At 53.9% G+C, this 20346-nt stretch overlaps 2 protein-coding genes across 2 annotated transcripts; one reads left to right on the forward strand and one right to left on the reverse strand.

Annotated features, from left to right (window-relative positions):
- The first annotated feature begins 92 nt into the window (after positions 1 to 92).
- MMAB (metabolism of cobalamin associated B) lies at positions 93 to 4818 on the forward strand. Its single transcript, XM_032229842.1, has 9 exons — positions 93 to 259; positions 415 to 479; positions 572 to 665; positions 1532 to 1589; positions 1737 to 1809; positions 2156 to 2253; positions 2491 to 2555; positions 3146 to 3205; positions 3654 to 4818. Exons 1-9 carry the CDS (start codon positions 150 to 152, stop codon positions 3745 to 3747), a joined length of 717 nt encoding a protein of 238 aa, XP_032085733.1. The 5' UTR covers positions 93 to 149; the 3' UTR covers positions 3748 to 4818.
- Positions 4819 to 6225: 1407 nt separating this feature from the next.
- Positions 6226 to 20322, reverse strand: UBE3B (ubiquitin protein ligase E3B). Its single transcript, XM_032229018.1, has 28 exons — positions 20127 to 20322; positions 18387 to 18560; positions 18096 to 18264; positions 17754 to 17868; positions 17424 to 17483; positions 17004 to 17108; positions 16787 to 16883; positions 15789 to 15874; positions 14922 to 15004; positions 14720 to 14825; positions 13035 to 13155; positions 12625 to 12802; positions 12306 to 12460; positions 11449 to 11616; positions 11050 to 11221; positions 10834 to 10952; positions 10606 to 10720; positions 10360 to 10459; positions 10006 to 10125; positions 9749 to 9925; positions 9541 to 9651; positions 8782 to 8919; positions 8164 to 8229; positions 7965 to 8023; positions 7597 to 7779; positions 7079 to 7190; positions 6830 to 6922; positions 6226 to 6592 (listed from the first exon to the last, which is right to left on the reverse strand). Exons 3-28 carry the CDS (start codon positions 18254 to 18256, stop codon positions 6401 to 6403), a joined length of 3192 nt encoding a protein of 1063 aa, XP_032084909.1. The 5' UTR covers positions 18257 to 18264; positions 18387 to 18560; positions 20127 to 20322; the 3' UTR covers positions 6226 to 6400.
- Between the last annotated feature and the right edge of the window lie 24 nt (positions 20323 to 20346).

Here is a 20346-nt window from a genome sequence, read left to right on the forward strand (position 1 = left end):
GCCCCCCGCCCAATCGGGCGATGCGGGCCATTCCTTCCCCGGATTGGCCGCTTCCCGCAGCGCCGCGCCCAATCGGGAGCCGGAGGGGGGCGGCGACGGCGGCCGGGAAGGGACAATCCCGGTGGGGCGCTTCGCCCTTGTCCCCGGGCATGGCTGGGACTTGCTGGCAGGGCGGCCGCTTCCTTCTGGCGCGGGCGGCGGCGGGCGGCGGGGCGAGGAGCCGGGCCTTTTGCCGGCCACCGGGGCCCGAGCCGCCCGGGTGAGGACCGTGGCGGGGTTGCAGCCCTAGAGGCGGGCGAATGCCCCGGGGGAGGGCGGCGTCCCTGGGGGGGGGGAGGGGGCGAAGGGTTTCGGGAGACCCCCAGGAGGGTCGGCCGTGGCTGCCTTCATGCGGCTCCCTTCTCCTCCCTGCAGCCCGGATTCCAAGCCTGGGAAAAGCAGCGGAGCCCCCAAGATCTACACCAGGACGGGAGACAAAGGTAGCCCCTCCGCCTGGCCCTAACCCCACCCCGCCCCCCAAACCCTGCCCCCCCGGTGGGCGCCCATCGCCTGTCTCTTCTTGGGCTTAAAGGGTTCTCCAGCACCTTCACCGGGGAGAGGAGAGCCAAAGATGACCTGATCTTCGAGGCTTTGGGGACCCTGGACGAACTGAGCTCGGCTATAGGGTAACTGCTGTTGTAATATAGTTCCTTGTGTAGGCGTAGCGGTCACCCATGGCCCAGTGGATAACAGGGCATGCAGAGCCACGCTGAACCACACAGGAGAAAACAAACTCCTAGAACTCCATAACATCCTGATATCCTGATAGTCCATAACAAAACATCCTGACCAGGATATGACCATATATAGACAGAACTTCCCTGAGCAGAAGATTAGAAATTGTACTTTTACAGGCTGTTTTTAATCACCTGCTATTGCTCCTCCTGCCTTTGTCCTATCTCAATAAAAGGGGCTCTCAGAACCCCAATCTGGGTCGCTCCATCCCGAGAAAGGTTGTCTCCTGTCTTTTCTCAACATTGGCCTCATGGGCGAACTGCGGAAACTTCAAACTGCAACACTCCTATGCCCAATAGGCCAGCTAAAGTTGCCCCCCCGCCCCGCCCCTGTTCCCATGAAGTATTCTTGGCTGCCTGTCACCAGTTGGGCCTTTGCCCTTTAGATAGGGGAAGGCAAGTTAGCTTTGGATGAGAAACGCACCTGCAAATGCAATACTTGCAAAGCAGTGATAATATCTATAGGTAACAGCAGCATTCTTGAAACACGCTCTACGTTTAGGAAAAATATGTGACAGTTCCACAGATTTCAGACTGCCTTAGTAGTTGTTGCGTGTGATCACATGACCATGGGGAGCAGGTGGAGAGCAGCTGCCAGAATACAGGAACTTGGGTGTAAGAAGCCCTCAGGAAGTCCATTGTACTTTCCAAAGTTTGCTAAGGGACCAATCATAGGTTTATCACCCCAAATAATTAATAATATTATTAGAGGAGAGGGAGTCACATCCGGAGGCTCAGTCTGTCCTTTTTCACTGCAGCTTAAGTGCTGAATTTGGCAGCGAAAGAGGCCACGCGTTTGTGGAAGAACTCCACAAGGTGAGAGATAAGTTGAAATCATCCTTTCTATCTGGGCCAAGCTTTACTCCCCTCTTACTCTGAGAGGCGCATTAAAACAGAGGCCTGACTCCCTTCCAGGTGATACCAACTTTGTGCCCCAAACATGTCTCGACTTCCTCACTGCAGGTCCAGTGCATGCTGCAAGATGCCGGCTCTAATGTGGCAACACCCATCTCTTCAGCCAGGGAGTCTCACATAAGTAAGTAGGACTTCTCTAAGAAGGTTGGAAGGTTGGTAAGGAATTTGCTTTTCAAACCAGTTTTCCTTTGCTTTCTGCTGAGAGTTGAGAGCCCAGACTTCTCCCATGGCGGCTTCATTGATTGCATCCATAACCTGCTTTTCCTTGTTGAGACTCAGAGGCTTCCAAGGGTCCCTAAATGGGGGGAGCTTTTGGATTTGACACCTTGGAGTCACGCTTGGCGGATCAAAGCAGGAGACTCACTGTCCCTCAGTGGGAGATGGGAAACTGCCCTGGGCACGTTCCAAGGAGCCCGAGGCTTTCCTCCAGGCCCATCTTGTGTGACTGGCCTACTCCTCCTCCTCAGAGCGAACATCCTTCAGTGAGAAGCCTGTGCTGGAGTTGGAAAGCTGGATAGATAAATACTCAGATCAGCTCCCACCGCTCACCTCCTTCATTTTGCCAGTAAGTCCTTTATGTGCCCTTCCATGTTTTGTGCCCTCAGTCCTGGAGTCAGGATAGAACCGCTGGACTTCGGCCTCGAAAAACCCCGAGTTTTTCCTTGTTAGGATCGCAACTTCATGCCTTGCATCCTAATTTTTTTTTTTTTTTTAAAGGCAGCCCAGAGTTGGTCGTCTTTAGTGAGCCAATGCATCCTATGACCTTCGGCCAAGCAAATCTTGTGTCTTTGTGTCATTGCAGTCTGGTGGGAAAAGCAGCGCCGCGCTCCATCTCTCCCGAGCCGTGTGTCGCAGAGCCGAGAGGCGGTAAGGGACGGGGGCCTGTCCTTCAGTTGGTTCTAGAATAAATGCTCCCCTGGGTGGGAAGACTCTACAGCTGCATTTGTGGCTTTAGAGGTGTTGATAGAACCACGGGAGAGATGGGGAAACCATCACCTAAAGCAGTGTTTCTCAACCTTGGCAACTTGAAGATGTCCGGACTTCAACTCCCAGAATTCCCCAGCAGTGGTTAGGACAGTGTTTCTCAACCTTGGCAACTTGAAGATGTCCGGACTTCAACTCCCAGAATTCCCCAGCAGTGGTTAGGACAGTGTTTCTCAACCTTGGCAACTTGAAGATGTCCGGACTTCAACTCCCAGAATTCCCCAGCCAGCATTCGCTGGCTGGGGAATTCTGGGAGTTGAAGTCCGGACATCTTCAAATTGCCAAGGTTGAGAAACACTGACCTAAAGGGTTGTTGTCCAAGCAGAACACACAAATTAGACACCTGGGCTTTGAGATAGGGCAGGCACAGGGTTGTGGCAACACAGATTCTTGGTCGGGATCTTTTCCCTTTTGCAAACCTGTTGTTTTGTGTCATGATGGCGTTTGGGCCTCTTGTCTCCTTATGTCTTCAGTGTTGTTCCGTTGGTGAAAGCGGGAGAAGCAGATGCGAATGTCGCCAAGTATTTAAACAGGTAACTTGGGTTTAAGTGATTAAACAGGCAGACAAATGTTGCAATCCAACCGCAGGGAAACTTTCTGCCACGCACAATACGGACCACGGGACATTGCTGGAGAGGCATACGAAGCATCGCAGCCTCTGCAGAGAGAGATCCAAAAGAGATTGTCTGGCCTCAAAAGGATTTTTTCTACTGCTTTACTCTGGCCTTGGGTTCAAACTCCCAGCTGCTTCAAGGGAGTTATTTGGCAACTCTTGTCTCTGTGCATCCATGGGTTTTTTCTGCAGACCTTGGCGAGGGGAGCTGCGGGCACAGGTGGGTCGTAAGAGGTCAGCCCTGGCGCTTCTCTCCCCTGTGCCCAGACGCAACTCCCAGCTCTGGCTGGGGGGGTCTCTCTCTAGCCCTGCTGTCAACAGATGGAGGATGACCCTTTTCTCCCCCCCCCCCCCCCCCCCGTATCCAGGCTGAGCGACTATCTGTTTGTCTTGGCCCGGTTGGCTGCAAAGCAGGAAGGGAAGAAGGAGCAAATCTACAGGAGGACGGAGCCCCAAAACTAAACTCACAAAGGCATGATGTACAACTTTTGAGCTAATAGAAGGCAAAACAAAGTGTAAAATCCTGGCAATTTGAAACGCTCAGAGCCCGACCTGAGAAGCCAATAGACGCCCACGGAAATTCAGATTCCTGGCCACTTTGCTGAGAGTCCAGCTTGCGAATGGGAACTCAGAGCAACTGTGATGCCTGAAAGATGCCATTGTTGCGTCTTGGAACAAGGAAGGGAATGGAGGTTCAGTTCAGTGGCGTTGGCTCCAGTTAAGCATGATGCCGTCTGAAGGTCTCCTTTGATCAAGACAAAAATGGATCTGGATTTCTCCCCTCGGCCACCTTCTTCCATCGATACGTTTCGTCAACAATCTTGGAAAAATGCAGCTTTTGAAAGACAGGCACTTTTGGCAAACGTTCCAGAATGCCACAAAGCTCTTTCCCTGGCTTCTATTTTCTCCCAGTCATGCATTTTTTAAAAAGAAAAGCAACCGCAGCATTCAACCAATTTTTCAACTTTATTTCCTGAATTTCCAGTGTGGAGAATGTGCCATTAACTAAAAAAATAATAATACCGGGGGATCAAAGAGCAAAATAATTTATTGATTTCCTCTCTCCTGGGAAAAGACCTATGTGGGGAGGGCGTGGGGAACCTTCCAGGGCTCCTGCAGAAGGGCCTCCAGGGGACAGGGACACCTAGGCCTGAGCAAGAGCGCAATGGAGGGGCCTGTGCATTGCAAAGCCCCTCTTTGCGCACGGAAGGTTGTGGGAAGCCATGTGCAGCTGCTGGCACGCTTGTTAGGACTTCCAGTGGGGGGAGGCTGCACCCCCTCCTCCGAGGGGGAAATTTGAAAGAGTTCTCTGGGAGGGCTGCAGTGGTAGCCACAGGTCAATTCCCCATAATCCCCAGCGGAAAGTCAGGAAGGGAATTGGCTGAACCAGCATCCAGGACAGCTCCATGCTTATGAACCTGTCTGGGCCCAGCCCTTAATTTAAAAGAGGGGTGTGTGTGTGTTTCAAGGCAGTAGCTACGTTCTGAAATTAAAAAGAACTGGACTTAAAATAAAAGCAACATTCCCAAAATACCTTGCGCTGTTTTTAGTTTCTTCAAACCAACTTTTCTTCTTTCTTCGTATTTCACAACCTTTGTGCAAAAGGGTTTGCAATCCGTCTTCCTAACACAAACAGACTCTCCCAGAGGCCATGCAGCTCTACCTGGGGGCAGGACCACAATTAGGCCCTGGGCTCGCTTGAGCCCTGTGGAAAACCGCCACCGAATAGAGCTGGACTGGGAGCGAAATACGTTTTCCTATGGACGGATTCATCCCATTTATTTTAAAAGGCGGAAAAAAACACGGCCTGCCTTGGCCAGACTTTGTGTTCGTTCCAAGATTTGTACGTCCACGCGTGCCCACACGTGTGCAACCAGAGCCACAGACGGCGGAACCTGTACAGGCCCCGAGCTCATCCTGGGGGCTTTTGGAGACTTCAAGAGGAGGGCAGAACAATCCGCCCCAGAGCAACCGGCAAGGTGGGGGGAACGCACACTTCAGTCTAGGTCAGTGGTTCCCAAACTTGGCAACTTTAAGACTTGTGGACTTCAACTCCCAGAATTCTCCAGCCAGCTCTGCTCCCAGAGGATTCTCCCAGAGAATTCTGGGAGTTGAAGTCCACAAGTCTTAAAGTTGCCAAGTTTGGGAACCACTGGTCTAGGTTGGGGCTCTCCGGCATAATGGCTGGGGAATCCTGGGAGTTGAAGTCCACGAGTCTTAAAAGTTGCCAGCTTTGGAGCCCCCTGGTCTAAACCCATTAGAGCCTCCTTCCACAAGCAGCCAGACTGAACCTCAAAAGAACCCTGAGAGACGTGGCACAGGACCGCCCTGGTCTGCCCAGCGGGTTCCCCTTCACCTCTGCCTACGTGCTCCTTCTTGGGGCTGAAAGACCCCACCGACCACCCCCTCCCCCCTCGGCCTAAGTGCACTCGGGCGCCTTCTGCGCCAGGCCTTTCCCCCAGGGAGGCTGCCCAAAGTTCACACTGGAGACCCCCCGCCCTGGGCCACTGAAGGCCAACGGCCCGTGTCTTGCTGGGGAGGGCCCAGGGGGGGGATCCAAAGCCAATCTGGTTTGGCCAGCAGTTCAAGGGAACAAAAGTGGGCTGGACAAGACTCCCACTTTAGGCAGCCTTGCAGGCTCACGGAGGAACAGGTTTTCTGGCCGCTAACTCCAATCTCTCACCCGCTCTGAGGAGGCCTCGGACTCAGCAGGCGGAGATCGGCCTCCTTACAAGGGTGCCCTGCAAGAGTTTGGCCGCAGCCCGCCCAGGGCAGTTGAGATGCTTGACCAGGACAGGCAGGAAGGCCGCAGCAATGTGGAGGAAGAGAGAAGGCGGCATCAGGAGGCCCCGCCCTCTGCAGCAGCCATGGGGGCTCTTAACGCGAGGGACCCCCTGCCCAGCCCTCCACGCGGCCCCTGCAACGGCTCACTCTACAAGGTTTGCAGGCAAGGCGACGTTTAATGGCAGGCCAGCTGCGGTCTCGGAGGAGCAAAGCAGTGCTGGAGGCAGCTCCTTTTCTACCTGGGCACCGGAGTCCCAAGGGCTCCGGGGAAGGGGCTGTTTTGTGCAGCCAACTGGCGCCCCCCGGGCCCTCCTCTCTCTCGCCAGGGCCGCTACGAGAGCTCAAAGCCCGTGTTCATGCTGATGGCGTAGCGCAGCTTCTCCCTCAGGACGCTCTTCTTGCTGTAGTTGGGCAGCTTCAGGAGGTTGAAGCAGGTGGAGGAGGTGGGCAGGCGGCCCCCGGGCTCCTTCTTCCGGATGGTGAAGAAGCCCCTCAGGACGCTGCCCAGGGTGTCCCCCGTGTCCTGGGAGACAGACAGGAATAAGGAGGAGGGGAGGGATCACCAGCCGAAGAGGCTGAACCCCAATCCCACGAGCAGATCAGCCAGGCTCCCCCCCTCCTTTCCTTCCACTGGGACGGCCCTCCCTTCCCCCAGGGCTCTGGGTCTCCGCCACAGAACGCCAGCTGGCCGCACTTTGCCTGGGAACACAAGCAGCGGCTCTGGAGGCCCCACCCCTGCCCTGCCAACTGCCACACACACCTGGTCATCCGACACTTCCACGCACCGGATAGAGAAGGGAGGCTTGAGGTAGACGAAGCCCAGGAGGGGCGGCCGGGAGCAGCTGGTGACAAACTGAGAGGCAAGAGAGAAATGAAGAGTGGGACGCAGCACTGTCACTGGGGAGGGGGGGGGACCCTGCCCCACACAGCCCCCACCAGAGGGGAGAGTAGCGCTTAGGGAAGCCGGTTCCCTCGCAGAGACATGCGTGTGCCACACGGGTTCCCTCACCTTGAGAAACATGGCTCTTTCCTCGGGGCTGAAGTCGTTGGCAAGGATGTCCCAGAGCCAGATGATGACCCTGTGGCTGCCATGGAAGCCCCCGTAGTAGACGGTGTGTTTCCTAGAGGGAACGAAAGAGGTCAGGGGGGGGCAGAATCCCCCACCCTTGAAAGGGCCTTTTGCAACGCCCCAGACATGCTCCTGGCCTCCCTCAGGTGTTGAGGCTTCTAGGCAGGCCGGGCTGTTCCTCTCCCCTCCTCCCCCAAAGCACTGCAGCTTCTCTTCCCCCCTCGGACTCTTGTCTCCCCAGGCGCTTGAATGCACCGCGACATCCCTGTCTCTCTCCCCGATTCCCCAGCCTCCCAATCTCCCTCCTGGAAGTGGCCTTTGCCTCTCCTGCTCGCAAGCCTCCCTTCAGGCAAGCGGGAGGGCGGTTCCGGGCTTTGCCCGCGGTGATCCCTGGCAGCGCAAGGCACCCGGGGCGGGAAGAGTCCGGGCCTTGGAGCCATCCGGGCCCCTGCTTTTACTTCAAGTCCTCCAGGTCGATCTCCGCATTGTCGCCAGATATCAACCGCTGCAACTCGGGGGCGGAGAAGACCCGGATCCACTCGGGCTTGATGATGGAGCGGAAGCCGCCGATGAAGGCGGCTGTCTGGTTCTTGATCTGGGTGTGCATGCGGAAGTGGGCCATCAGGTGGATGTAGCTGATCCTGGGAAACGGGCGAGGAAGCCAGAAGGGCGGAGAGTTGAGCCTCACAGCCCGTCTCCCCAGGAAGCCCTTTGCCGCCTGAGGCCTTTGGGGGGGGGGAGGAAGGTCAAAAGGAGCCCAGAGGCCCCTTTGCAGCAAAGGCAGCGGCCGGATCCCGCCGGGGAAAGTCAGCAAAGTCAGCCTTACTTGTTCTCGTTGGTCACCGGGATGGTCTTTCCCCCAGGAATGAGTTCGTGGCACACAAGCTAGAAAGGCAAAAATTGTGGAGCGGGAAAAGACAAAAAAAGGAGAGAAATTAGCATTTACTGCAGAAACGGGGATGGGGCGAGCGAGCAGCTGGCAACCCCTGGAAAGCAGGTGCCACCCAAGGGGCCTCCGACCCTACCTGGCCCATCACGTCTTCATCGTAGGAGAGGGTGAGGCCCAGGTCGCTGGTATCTCCTTCGTAGCGCTGCAGAAGGGCGAGAAAGCAGCTCCGTTGCTGAGGAATTGCAGGGAAAGGGTCCGGCAGAAATTGCCCAACGTGAGACCCAGGATGGCTTAAAAAAAAAAACCTGCCCCAGAGAAAAGCCAACTCTGCTGCTTGCAAAAGCCCCCAGCACAGCTGAACACCCCCTGCGTGTCCCTTATTGTGCTCTGCCAGGTGTGATAAGGAATAGCAATAGCAGTTAGACTTATATACCGCTTCCTAGGGCTTCCAGCCCTCTCTAAGCGGTTTACAGAGTCAGCATATCGCCCCCAATAACAATCCGGGTCCTCATTTTACCCACCTCGGAAGGATGGAAGGCTGAGTCAACCCTGAGCCGGTGAGATTTGAACCGCCGAACTGCAGATAGCAGTCAGCTGAAGTGGCCTGCAGTGCTGCATTTAACCACTGCGCCACCTCGGCTCTTAAGAACAACAAGGGGCCTTGCTAGGCATAACCCGCCCTCTGCAGCCTCTCGCATCCCCGCAGGAGCCGCCCGGGGGACCAAAGGATCGCCCGCAGGAGCTGGGAGTGAACCTTGATGGAGGTCAGGTTCTTATAGAACTCGGAATCCAAGGAGGGAAGTTCGTCCACTGAGCTGTAGAAGATGCTGTGATGGTGGCCGAGCAGCTGGCTCAGGAAGAACGAGGCGAAGGGGACGTCCACCACGATGCCCTGGAAAGGAGAAGGATCTGCAGCTCTGGGCCGGAAGGAGCAACTGCCCAACTGGGCGACACCATCCGCGCATCCCTAGCACTGATCACGTTGCCCCGTTTGGCTCACGAAACGCCTGGGCCAGAAAACCCGCCAGCTCAGGCAGCACCCCGGGGCCCCTCCCTGAAGATGGAAGGCAGGGAGGGCCGTGGGAGAACTGCAGCAGAGCTACCAGCATCCTCCCCCTTCCCCCCCCCCCCCCCAAGGCAGCCTGGGTGCCCTTCTTCCCACACTCGGCCCGTGCCGGCTGGCGCCCCCCCGGGGGAGAGCCTTCTCTGTTGCAGCTCCAGCCCTCTGGAATGATCTCCCTGTCGAGATCCGGACCCTTACTACCCTCCCGGCCTTCCGCAAAGCCACCAAGTCCTGGCTGCTCCAGCAGGCCGGAGGGCTTGTGAAATATCCAGCCCCACGGAAATTGTGAATGTTGTGGTTTTGTTTTTAAAGTGTTGTCTTTGTCTAGTTTTCCCCCTTTCCCTTGTCTATTGTGAGCCGCCCGGAGTCCTTCGGGAGTGGGCGGCATACAAGACAAATAAAATCAAATCAAAATCAAATCAGGCCGACCGGTCGTGAAACTCGGCCTACCTCATAGACGGCCTTTCCCAGCATCTTCCCCACGAACTCAAAGAGCTGCAGGAAGTTCTCGTGGATGTAGGCGGTGGGGGAGGGGTACAGCCTCTCGTCCCCACTGGTGGTCTGGGCCGAAACAGAGCAGGAGAGCTGAGCAGCTGGAGACACGGGAGCCTCACTCCCCTCTCCGGGTGGCCCCAAATCCCGTCGCTGGGGCAGATACCTTGAAGAGGTTGAGGGCCGGGTCAAAGACCTTCTTGATGATCTCCTCCAGGAACTCCTTGAAGACGCCGTCCTGGTCGATGCCCGCTTCATCCATGCCCAGGTCGTTCACAAACTTCACCCGGATGACGCCCTTCATGGCGTTCTGAGAGAGCTGGCGCAGCTGCTCATAGCCGTCCTGGAGAGGCCCAAGACAGTCCCCGGGATCAGGAGGGGAAGGGAAGGGGCGCTCGAGGGCCACCGGCCCACCCCTCTCACCTCCAGCATGCGGGACCGGCGGATGGTGATGTGGGTGACGTGAGGCGACGCAGAGCTGCTCTCCACCAAGCCCAGCTGCTCCTTCTCTTTGGTGACCATACTCCGGAAGAGAAGAACCCGCTAAATTTCGGGGGGGGGGGGAGGGAAAGAACATGGCTTAGCCCTGCTGGGTTTGCAAAGCGGAGACCACAAGGAGAGCCCCCCCAAGGGCCGAGATGCTGGTGGGGCTTCCTGCCTTGGCCTCAATTCTTCTGAAGCGCGTCTGGATCGCAGGGTGGCCCGGCTGGGTCTGTTTCAAGGCCAGGACCATCCCACCGGCCAGCCCTGGCCTCTCACCTCCTCGGCCCCACTCACATTTTTGTGGGGGACCACATGGGGGATGTACTGCAGCACCAGCTGGGCTCGTTTCCGATCTTTGTCAAGCTCCTGGAACAGCAAGTTGGGCTTCAGGTCCCTAAACAACACGACACACACGGACACACAGCGCGTAGAAAAATCAGCCGGAGGCGCAGAAGCAGCCCTGACCTTCAGCAACCGATTGGTGGGCCGGGGAGCACCCGCTGAGCGAAGGAGGGAGCCCGGCAAGGGAAGGGCGCTTACTTGCGTAGCCAGTGGTCTTCCGGAGCGAAGCGCCGCCGGCAGTCTCTCTCGTAGAGGACCATCAGCCAGCTGTGGACCGAGTGGAAGAGCTCCAGGGTCTCCCCCTTCGCGTTCTCTGCGGCCGAGAGAAAGACAGCCTCTCTGAGAGACCCTCCTCCCCCCTGCACACACACCAGCCCCGTAGAGGAGGGGGAGAGGGAGGGCGGCTGCCCCCCACGAGGGACTTACCCAGAATCCCATCCCAGATCATCTTAAAGACAAAGGAGTTCAGGAAAGAGGAGATGGTGACCAGCTCTTCCAGCTTGAAGGAGATCTGCTCTTCGTAGACTTCAATGTCGTCCAGTATCCTGGGGGGGGGGCAGTGAAAGGGGGACGGGGTCAGGCTGCACTGTCATCCTCATGGAGGGGGGAGGAGGGGAAGGGCGCCCCCCCCGCCCAGCATACGTGATCAGATGGCGCGAGCAGTCGCAGAAGAGCGTCAGCATCGCCAGAAGCCGCTTGGACTCCTCGGTGTGGTTGTTCAAGCACTCCAGGAAGACCTTCAGGCCCCCCTGGGGGCCCAGCTCACAGATGAGGGCCCAGAGCTTGGGCAGGAGGTCGTCCAGGTAAGTGAGACCTGGAAGGGGGAAGAGAAGGAGAGTGAGGAGATCCGGTCCTCTCCTTTTGCCCCATCTCTTGGAAAATCTCCCCCTCCCACAATAAACTACTAACGTTCTCCTTGCAGGCAGCCAGAGCCAGCCTGAGCAGGGAGGGAGGGCAGCTTCCATCAGTTCCCCTTCCCTAGATAACCCGTTGGAGCACCTAAAATTGCCCCCCACCCCCCGCAAGCACCTCAAACCCCACCTGTGAGGATCTGCAGCCGGATCTGCGTCAGGGTAGTCAGGGCCATCTGGTACAGGACGCAGATGCTGCAGACCTTCTGCACCTCCGCCGAGTCCACCCGTTTGCCGCCGATGGGCTTCAGGATGTTGCGGACGGAGGTCGACTTCTGGAAGGCGCGCCTGAAGAGGCCTGGCGGGAGACCAAGAGGCAAGCAAGGAGGAAGAAACCCTGAGAACAGCCGGAGGGAAGATGCTCCTTCTCTCGGAAACCTGATGTTGTAATATAGTTCCTTATGTAGGCGTAGCGGTCACCCATGGCCCAGTTCATAACGGGGCATGCAGAGCCACGCTGAACCACACAGGAGAAAACAAACTCCTAAAACTCCATAACGTCCTGATAGTGCATAACATAACATCCTGAGATGTGCCCCACCAATGACGCCCAGGATTTGACCATATATAGACAGAACTTCCCTGAGCAGTAGATTAGAAATTGTACTTTTACAGGCTGTTTTTAACCACATGCTGTTGCTCCTCCTGCCTTTGTCCTATCTCAATAAAAGGGGCTCTCAGACCCCCAATCTGGGTCGCTCCATCCCGAGAAAGGTCGTGTCCTGTCTTTTCTCCACATTGGCCTCATGGACGAACCACGGGAACGTTACAACCTCAGCCCAGGGGAAGCAGCAGGTGGGCAGCCCACCTGAGGCTACTTTTAAGGTGGGTGGACTTCGACTCCCACAATTCCTCAGCTGGGGGATTCTGGGAATTGAAGCCCACAAATACTGACTGGAGGGAAGATGCTCCTGCTGAGTTTGGGGCTCGCTGACCACGGAACCCCACAGGGACCCCCGGGGGGGGATGCCGCTCACTTCTACTCACTCTTCACCGGCAGGCTGTTCTGCGGGGAGGGGGCGGGTGGGGGCTGGCTCTCCAGGAGCTTTTTGCTGAGGACGTCGCTGAAGAGGATGCGGATCATGGGGGCCCCCCAGAGGTGCTGAAGCTGCTTGGTGAGCAACGGCATCGACTCGTTCAAGCTGAGGGAAGGGAGGCGAGGGAGAGGAGGGGAGAGCAGCTGCGGCCGGGAGCCGAGAGGGGGCAAGCCCAGCGCCTCCAGCGGGTCTCCGGGTCAGAAAAAGGAGGAGGGACCCCAAGGCAGCACGTCCGTGTCTCGTCCCCCGTCCCCCCTCGTGGTGCTTACCCGTAATCCACCGTCTGGGAGAACCAGCCAAGGACCGGGTGCCAGTGGGTGAGGTTGGACTTCTTCTGCGAGACGTACTTCTGGCAGTAGCAGAGCATGTGGGTGAGGACGCTGACGAAGTGGCCCGTCTCCTCCTGCAGCACCTTCTCGTTCAGGGAACCCAAGTAGACCAGGTTGCCTGGGAAACAGCCGCAGGATTTGAACCGGCCCCGGGGCAAGCGGGGGGGGGAGCTCTGCCCCAATCCCCACCCCGGCCCCAAAGCCTGTCCCCTGCACGCAGGAAGCCTTGCCTCCGTCTCAACCCAAGTGCAGGGACAGAGTTTGCGCAGAGGATGGCAAATATGGTCTCCCTAATTCCCAGAGGCCCCCTTCCTTACTCCGCAGGCGAAGGGGCCACCCGGGGATCTTACCCAGCAGGCAGAGCGTGTGGCTCCCTTCCAGACACACGCAGACGTCTCTGCATTGCTCTTCGCGGCTCAGGAACAGCAGGAACTTGTGCAGGAGATCCTGGGATTCCATCACTGCCAGGCGCTGAAAGGAGAGCAGAAGGGGAGACGTTGATGGGCTAAGCTCAGCTCCCCGGGCCTTTCAAAGCCTGCTCTGTTCCTTTGGCTCTGGCCAAGAAAGGGAAACAAAGACGTCCTCAAGATTCCATGTTCTATAGATGGCATTTAGATCCTAAAAAGCTGGCTTCTATGTATTCGAATTTGCAACCCAAATGTTGGAGGTGTGGTTCTCTTGATGCTACATACTTGCATATATGGTGGACTTGCCAAAAGGTTAAAGCATTTTGGATAAAAATATGGTGGATTATGCAAAATATCTTTAAAAGAAGGATAAAGTTTACTCCTCAGTTATTCTTACTAGGTATATGTACTGACTTTACAGTGGTAGAGACTAACTTGATTCTGCACCTAATAACGGCAGCAAGACTGTTGGTGGCGCAATACTGGAAGAAGGAAGACTTGCCTACAATTCAAGAATGGACACTGAAAGTCACAAATTTAGCTGAGATGGCTAAAATATCTGCCTATCTTAAAGACCACTCAAATGAGAGATATAAACGAGACTGGGAAAAATTGATCGATTATATACAAAATAAATACGGGACTAAGAAATTCCAGTTAGCCTATGCTTAAGATCAGGAATGATTTAAATTGTTTAAAGTTAGTTTAGCAAGGAGGAGCTAAGTTCAACGCAAAGATGTTATTAACTTCTTACTTTTGTTTTTTATCAATATATCTTAGACTGTGGTTGTTAAATATCTATGCCGTGTACGGGTTCTGGGAAGTCGGGGGGTGGGGGTAGGCTGTGGGGGCTCGGGGGGCTCGGGTGGGGGAGGGAAGTATACTAGGCTTGATTTTAAAGCAATATAGTTCAAAAGTTTTATTTCTTTTAAAACAAAACAAACATTTCATCATTCCTCAATCAGTAAAACATCGAAGTACAATTTTTTTGTATGCCCCTCCCTCCCTCCACCCCCCAACGCCCCTCCTCCTTCCCCCCCCCTGACTTCCCAGAACCCGTACACGGTATGGATTTTTAACAAACACAGTCTAAAATCTATTGAGAAAAAAGAAACAAAGAGATTAATGACATTCTACATTGACCTTAGCTTCTTCTGATTTTAAAGCAATATGATTGCACATGTATATTGTCCTCTCTTACAACATGTAATAATATACATGTGATTATATGTTATGGAAATAGTTAATTAAAAAATTAAAATAAAATAAAAGATTCCCTTGCCAGCTTTTCTCCACAGCTGTGTGCAAGCAACTAAGTCCTTTTCACACCTCCTGAACAGCCCCCAGCCCTGATGTACAGGGATAATATTGCAGAAGATCCATACAGCAAGAAAGAGGCATCCTGAACAGCCCTGCAGAGCAGAGCTCCTCAACTGTGGCGGTTTCCCCCCCTCGCTCTCTGCTGCCTGGGGAGTTTGGGAGTCCGCACACAGGTCAGAGAGTGGCCAAGGCTGAGAAGCCCTGCTGGAGAGGATTGCAGGATAACCAGGCGGCTTCTGGTTCCAGAAAAAGGAGCCTCCAAATTGGTCGCCTCCCCTTTCCTTCTGGCCTGGACAGGAATCGCCTACCTCGGGGGTCAGGGTTGCGAGATGGCTGATGATGGCTGGCACGGACATGATGTGGATCAAGAAGGACCGCAAGAGATTGTCGGAAAACTGAGCCGCCACCACCGGGCTGCGGGAGAGAAAAACACCGCCAAGGGTTTGGAGAGGCTTGGAGTGCCACCGCGGTCCCCTTCAAGGCTCCCTGAGTCACAGCTGTTTGCCTTACCGCAGTGCCAGAGAAAAAGCCGCTGTTAAGGTGCCTTTGGAGAAGGAAGGTTGAGACCTGGCCAAGCCGTTTGTCAGCAAAATCTGAGGAGGGGGGGGAAGAGTTGAAAATGCATTTAAGGGTCAAGAGGAGGGGTCTCCAGTTTGGCAGCTTTAAGCCTTGTGGACTTTTTTTATTGTTATTATTAAAAAAAATTATTTTGTTACATAAACAACACATGCCCACACTAGTGGGGGGAAAAAATCAAAACACAAAAAAGACAAAAAACAGAAAACAAGGCAGGGAAAAAAACACAAAACACAACAAGTATATGTTATAAAAAAGCATATCAGCTGGTTACATGTTTTTGTGCATCTCTTCCATTAATTCATATTAATCCAAATATCTTAACTCAAATGTTGACCATATTGACATCATCATACCTCCACTTTTAGTTGACTACAGTTGTTTAAACATCCTTCATCCTTAACTATGCCAAAGATTTAATCCATAACCACATGCTGACATTTCATTACTTGTTTATAAAATCCTCCATTAACATCAAATCCTCATATCCTGTCTTAGCTGAACATCCATAGTATTTAATACCAAAAATTCCATCCTCCATGTATATAGTTGATTATCATTCTCCTTTCCTTATGTAATTATATCGTGTATCATAACATTTCCCCCCTATTAGTTAACATTTAACTGTATATAGTTTTATTCTGGGACTTGAAGTCCACGAGGCTTAAAGTTGCCAAGGTTCTAAATGAAAAAAGTCACAAAACAGAGATGAGCAGACGGGGAAGCAAAACCCCCATGAAGCTCTTTCCCTTCTTTTCCCAGGGAGAAGCTTACAGCGATGGTGACCAGACAGCAACAAACCTGGAGCACAGAGTAAAAGCCTTTCTGGTTGAGATGCCCCATGATGTTTGCACAGATGTGGTTCATAGCATGGCGCAGGGCGTCTCCTGCAAAAGGACCGAGAGAGAAGGAAGGATTCAGCAGCGACTCTTCCCTTCGTGGCCGGGTGCCTCCTGCCCATCAAGGGCTCCCCAAGGCTCGGGGAGGGCAGGAAAAACCCCGATTGAGAGTGTGGTCTACTTGGACTTTCCTCCCAGCCTCCAGGATTTAGACTTTGATGAACAGATTGAGAGGCATCGTTAGGCTAAATGCTTTTTAAAATATATATATTTTAAAAAACCAATCAACAAAGATTTTAAAAAATGCCGTAAAATAAGCCGTCAAGTTGAAAACTCCCAAGATAAACAAAAAGCCCTTAGCTTAACCCTCATGCTCAGAGAAGAGGAGAGTTGTGGCTCAAATGAGAGACCGCCTCCTGCCGATCACCTCCCTCAGACCGATTAGATCACACAGGTTAGGTCTCCTCCGGATTCCATCTGCTAGCCAATGTTGGCTGGTGACTCCCCGGGGGAGGGCCTTCTCTGTCGCAGCTCCAGCCCTCTGGAACGATCTCCCCGTGGAGATCCGGACCCTTACTACCCTCCCGGCCTTCCGCAAAGCCACCAAGTCCTGGCTGCTCCAGCAGGCCGGGGGGCTCTCGAAATATCCAGCCCCTCGGAAACTGTGACTGTTGTGTATTTTAAAGTGTTGTTTTGTGTATTTATCCCCTTCCCTTGTTTTATTGTAAGCCGCCCAGAGTCCTTCGGGAGTGGGTGGCATACAAAATCAATAAAACTAAACTAAATGCTACATAATTTATATAAGGAAAAGATGCCAATCACCCACACTCTGCCATCAGGTCAAGAGGAAATCACCCCTGGCAAGCCAATAGGACAAAGCTAATGGAAAAGAAGAAAGAAGTGGCACCTTTTTCTTTTTGGCAAAGAAAGCGGCATCGAGGCAGAATTCTGCAAACGCACCTTTTCCCTGCAGGAGTTTCCAGGTAGAGGTGTCCGTAAAAGTCACCAGCATCGTGAGGTGCAAATTTACCAGTTTTGAATCTTGCAAGATGTCTGGCTAGAAAAAATGAACCCCCAGAAAGTTGAAAAGGGAACCTACTGTAAAGCTAAGAGCAGGGGTGGGGGAAAAAAAATACCCCTAAAAAATCCGCGCCACAGAAACTGGGCCTGCCTGTACCTTGAGCAGCTTCAGAAATTCACAGCAAATCCACAGCACGTCCTTCACTTGCTGGATCCATAAGAGAGTCAGCTCCTTAGAGAGGGCGAGGGATACGTACCACACCTGCAAAACACAAGGGCCACCAGAGTAACCTGGCCCCCAATTGTGTGTGTGTGTGGGGGAGCCCCGCTCCTGTCACTGGATTGAGAGGTCAAAGGGCAAAATGCTGCCATCCTGCAATTCAGTGGAACTTTCTTTGCCTCTTGTGAAGCCGCTGAGACACAAGAAATGTCTCAAAACAGCCACAAATAGTCCCGGGAAAAGCTTTAGTGGAGGGGGTTTCGCCTCTGAAAAAGTTCCCCGCTTCTCTTTTTCTGGCAAAATGAACAGCCGAACGCACAGTTGCACCCTCATCTCGTGAAAAGAGAACCTGCTTACCTTAGGATCGTTTTCCGCCTCCATGCTGCTAAGGATGCAGCGGCACAGCTTTTCAAATCTCTGCGGAGAGCAGGAAACAGACTCGAGGTGAGATCAGCCTTTACCAAGCTGCCAGAATCCACCTGATTCCCCAGAACTAAGTTTAAATGGCTATTTAACTCATGGAAAGCTTATGACATTGCTTCCTTCCTTCGCTTGTTGTCCGAGGGCAACCACGAGGGATTCTTCCATCCCAGAACTGGGAGGCCAAGGGACCCACCCTCTACTGATGCCCCCTCCCCTCTAATGCAGAGAGTAGCTGGGGTTCCAAAAGCATCAGAGGCGCTGTACCTCTTTGTCCTGAGGGAGCCTGAAAATAAAGAGCAGCTTCCGGGAGATTTTAAAGAGCGAAAGGGCCGTCTTCTTGGCAGGACCGCTGGTGTGAAAGAAGTTATCCACTTCGCTCCTGGGCCAAAGAGGAGAAGGAAGAAGGAAGTCCCAGCAACAGGGGCCTCCAGTGCAGCAGGCAAGGCATTGAGTTTGGATACAGAAGCCCAGGGAGCTTGACTCGGATGACCTCCCAGGCCTCTTGTTCTAGGACTGGAGGATTTCACGGGTGGCAACAGACAACTTTTCCATATGCCCAGGTACCCGCTGCAGGTACGGTTTCATAGTACCCGTAGCTATACATACCTGATTTTCCGCTGCAGCCGACAGCGGCACAGAAACCTTCGGATGAGGGCCTGGATCCGCACCGCGGCCTGGTCACGTTCCTTCTGCTCCCGGCGCTCCTCCCGGGCCTGCCGGGCCTTGTCCAGGAACTCGGCCTTGGATGATTGGGCTGCACTGAACATTTTGGCCTCTGCGAACCAAAGACAAGGAAGGGGAGGCCTGAAGTAGGAGCACCAAAGGCTTTGCATGCGTGTGCAGGAAAGGCTGCTTGGACGGTCCCTGGCGGAAAGGCGGCTCGGGCGTGGAGCTCACCCAGGCGGGTGTGTTTTGCAGAAGAGCCTGGAGGTCACCCGTACACAAACATGGTTCACACTCGCTCCAAACTGCAGCTTCTCCTGGCTGTTGGGGGGAGCAACGGGTTCATGCCAGGCAGCTTCCCATCACATTTCTTGGCTGCTTCCAACGCTGCTGCTGCCTCTTCTTCTTCTGGATGGGCGCATCAGTTGGAGAGGATGGAAGGAAGGAGGGAAAGGAAAGGAAGGAAGAAGAGAGGGAGGGAAAGAGAGAGAGGGAAAGAAAGACCAGATATAGCCTTTATCGTCATTGTACAAAATAAATACAACGAAAGTGGTTACATTTCCCGCCTAAATACTAAGATGCGAGCAAAGTTACCCAAATCTTTCTTTGACATTATGGATGATTTTGAATTGAGAGATATTTGGCGAGAAAGAAATGCAGAGGAATGTGACTTCACTTTCTTCTCGGACAGGCATCAATCCCTCTCAAGGATTGATTTTATTCTAACCACTAATGATTTGCTTTCTAGGGTCAAGAAGACAAAGATTGCAGCTAGGATCCTTTCGGACCATAACCCAGTTTGGATGGAGTTGGGAAGGATAGTGCAAGCAAGAAGCAATAGCAGTTAGACTTATATACCGCTTCATAGGGCTTTCAGCCCTCTCTAAGCGGTTTACAGAGTCAGCATATCGCCCCCACAGTCTGGGTCCTCATTTCACCCACCTCGGAAGGATGGAAGGCTGAGTCAACCTTGAGCCGGTGAGATTTGAACAGCCGAACTGCAGAACTGCAGTCAGCTGAAGTAGCCTGCAGTGCTGCATTTAACCACTGCGCCACCTCGGCTCTTTAGAAGGTCTTGGAGATTGAATGAAAACTTATTTAGATATGAAAAGTATATTAACGATTGTGAAAAATTACTATCTGAATATTTTGTTTCGAGTATGAATAAGGGTACATCTATGGAATTTGTATGGGACGCAAGCTAAGCGTATATGAGAGGAGTCTTGATGAATATAAATAAAACACATAGAAATAAGCAAGGGTTAAAACGAACAGAACTGGAAGAGGAAATTAAGAGAAAAGAGCTGGAGTTAACAAGGAACCAGGGACGATACAAAGGTTAAGGAAGGGAGGTGTGGTTTTCTCGATGATGCTACATATTATCATATATGGTGGACCTGCCAAAAGGTTAAGCAGAAATGATTTAAACTGTTAAAAGTTAGTTCAGTAAGAAGAAGCTAAGGTCAATGTAGAATGTCATTAAATTCTTTATCTCTTTATTCTCAATAGATTTTAGACTGTGTTAGTTAAAAATCCATACCGTGTACGGGTTCTGGGAAGTGGGGGGGGGAGGGAGGGAGGGGCACATTAAAAAAATTGTACTTCAATGTCTTAATGATTGACAAATGATGAAATATTTGTGTTTTTTTTTTAAAGAAAAAAAAGAAAGAAACTGGTTAGATGGGACAGAAGGGGGGGGGTCCTGATGGACCTGCAGAGCCAGGGGGTCTCGTGGGGGGGGGGGCTCTGGAGGGGTTACGGTTACCCCCCTCGTGCCACTCCCTCCCCCCACCAGCCCACTTGGGGAGGGGTCTCCTGGGCCCCGCGAAAGCCCTTCTGCGGGGGGCCGCCGGAGACCAGGCCCCAGGAGGGCCCCGTGGCGCCCACAGCGAGCCGGGTCCCCTTTGGGGGCGGCCCAGAGCGGGGACGGACCCCTCCCGCCCGCGAGAGCCCCCCCCCCGCAGCCTGTCCTACCTGGCAGGGGGCGTGTTGGCGGCGAGGCCTGCGAAGGGCGAGGGGGCTCCGGCCGGGCTGCGGGGCTGCTACGGGTCGAGGCCCTCGGCGGCGCGCCCCCCCATTCCCTCAGCCTACCCCCACCGAGCACCCGCGGAACTCCGAGGACCATAGAGCCACGCCGGCAGGACCGCTTCCGGCCGTTGCAGCGGAAGCGCCTTCGGAGGCCGAGGCCCGCCCG

The sequence above is a fragment of the Thamnophis elegans genome, chromosome 13 (genome assembly GCF_009769535.1).
Source record: "Thamnophis elegans isolate rThaEle1 chromosome 13, rThaEle1.pri, whole genome shotgun sequence".
Taxonomy (NCBI): Eukaryota; Metazoa; Chordata; class Lepidosauria; order Squamata; family Colubridae; genus Thamnophis; species Thamnophis elegans.

Coding starts and splice junctions, on each gene's coding strand:
- MMAB (XM_032229842.1), top strand. CDS start 150: ATGGCTGGGACTTGCTGGCAGGGCGGCCGCTTCCTTCTGGCGCGGGCG. Junction 260..414: donor CCGGGGCCCGAGCCGCCCGG/GTGAGGACCGTG, acceptor TCCTCCCTGCAG/CCCGGATTCCAAGCCTGGGA. Junction 2,254..2,490: donor TCACCTCCTTCATTTTGCCA/GTAAGTCCTTTA, acceptor GTGTCATTGCAG/TCTGGTGGGAAAAGCAGCGC.
- UBE3B (XM_032229018.1), bottom strand. CDS start 18,256: ATGTTCAGTGCAGCCCAATCATCCAAGGCCGAGTTCCTGGACAAGGCC. Junction 11,617..12,305: donor GAACAGCCTGCCGGTGAAGA/GTGAGTAGAAGT, acceptor GTCTCCCGCCAG/GCCTCTTCAGGCGCGCCTTC. Junction 10,460..10,605: donor GAAGACCACTGGCTACGCAA/GTAAGCGCCCTT, acceptor CGTGTTGTTTAG/GGACCTGAAGCCCAACTTGC.